At 44.4% G+C, this 1,417-nt stretch overlaps 1 protein-coding gene across 1 annotated transcript; it reads left to right on the forward strand.

The window, feature by feature from the left end:
• EAE97_008129 (uncharacterized protein) lies at nucleotides 1–1,081 on the forward strand (the record flags this gene model as incomplete). Its single annotated transcript, XM_038878643.1, has 4 exons — nucleotides 1–58; nucleotides 127–411; nucleotides 463–692; nucleotides 761–1,081. 4 exons carry the CDS (start codon nucleotides 1–3, stop codon nucleotides 1,079–1,081), a joined length of 894 nt encoding a protein of 297 aa, XP_038730323.1.
• Nucleotides 1,082–1,417: the final 336 nt, after the last annotated feature.

The following is a 1,417-nucleotide window of genomic DNA, read 5'->3' on the forward strand; positions in this document are numbered from 1 at the left end:
ATGTCTTTCCAGACAAACAACCCCGGCGAGCAAATGTTTACCAAGATGAATATGACCGGTTAGAATATCCAACTTGTGAGTGTCTTCTATCCATCAATAAGACCCTCATTTTAATTATCATTGCAGACCGAGAACAGCCAAAAGGTTGGTCACAAGTCGCAAGCTTTCTTGAAAAGTGCGATAATTTCAGTATCTATCGTGGGTTCGCATCTCTTCACGCAAGAGTATTATTATTCCGAACGATCAAGATCGCGGCACTAGAGAAACAGCTTCATGGCTTAGACGTGAGTGATGCGACAAACGGAGATACATCGGACCGACTCAGGGACATTTCTCAAGCTGAAGCTATGGAGCTTGGGTCTGAGCGAGAGGAGATAATTCTCAGTTTGAATCAAGAGTTACTCGCTTATGGTAAATCATAACTCCCGGATTGATTTGTTTCGTCTTGAGTTAATACTATAGAAGGTGCACTTTTGATACAATTCCAGAAGCTGAAATCATTTTCGCCGACACCAGAGAAAGATCACTTGTCTGTTTATAGATGGTTTTGCGGGGAGAAGCTGTTGGGTCTCGAACAATGCGAATGGATGCGTCAACCGGAGGATTTCATCTCGCTCGTTGCCCCACAGAGCAACCGATTGGAAAGATTTGTTGAGGATAATTTGAACACCCGGCCAATATCGTGGTTCCAAGTTGGTTCTATCCTTTGCACTTCCCAAATTCTGAACCATGCACTGCAATCTGCTAACCAACGCCTCAGAAGTACCTGCTCGCCAAACCTAAACGCAACAACCCTACAGAAAAGACGGTCAAGTCCTTCTCTACTTTCCGCATCAGCATGTTTGCCAAACTACTGGTTGTTTGCATGACAGTATTGATACTGGTCATACCTGTAATTCTCTTTTTGACGGTCAATATGGAGCCAGGATGGATGGCATTTATCGCGCTCGCATTCGTCTTTCTTTTCAGCGTCATGATAAGTCTACTTACGGAAGCGGGTACCCAGGAAATCTTCGTTGGAACGAGTGCTTATTGCGCGGTGCTCGTTGTGTTTTTGGGAAATTTGAAAGGACCTGCTTAGCTTTCATTCAAGAGTCGAGGGGTATAGAAGAGGGCGGGGGATATAAAACCAGGCGAGGAATACTTGTTATTTGCTTCATTTCTGAAGAGTTAAGAGTTCTGTATTTCGTCGCAAATGTTTCGTTCAAGCGCGCTCATTTATATTAGCACATGAAGCGCTGGAGGTTAGCAAGAGCAGTCTAGTCTCCAAATTCGACAGATTCTCTGTTTTACGCTCAAGAGGTTCTAGAAGCGTCATGTTTCAATGATTTTCGACAGTTGACGATGAAGGTGCAATGCGCAACTGTGTTCGACGTCAACCCCTTGGTAGATCATCTTGCTTATCTGGCCCTAGGGA

This window comes from Botrytis byssoidea (assembly GCF_014898295.1).
Source record: "Botrytis byssoidea strain MUCL 94 chromosome Unknown BBYS_017, whole genome shotgun sequence".
NCBI lineage: Eukaryota > Fungi > Ascomycota > Leotiomycetes > Helotiales > Sclerotiniaceae > Botrytis > Botrytis byssoidea.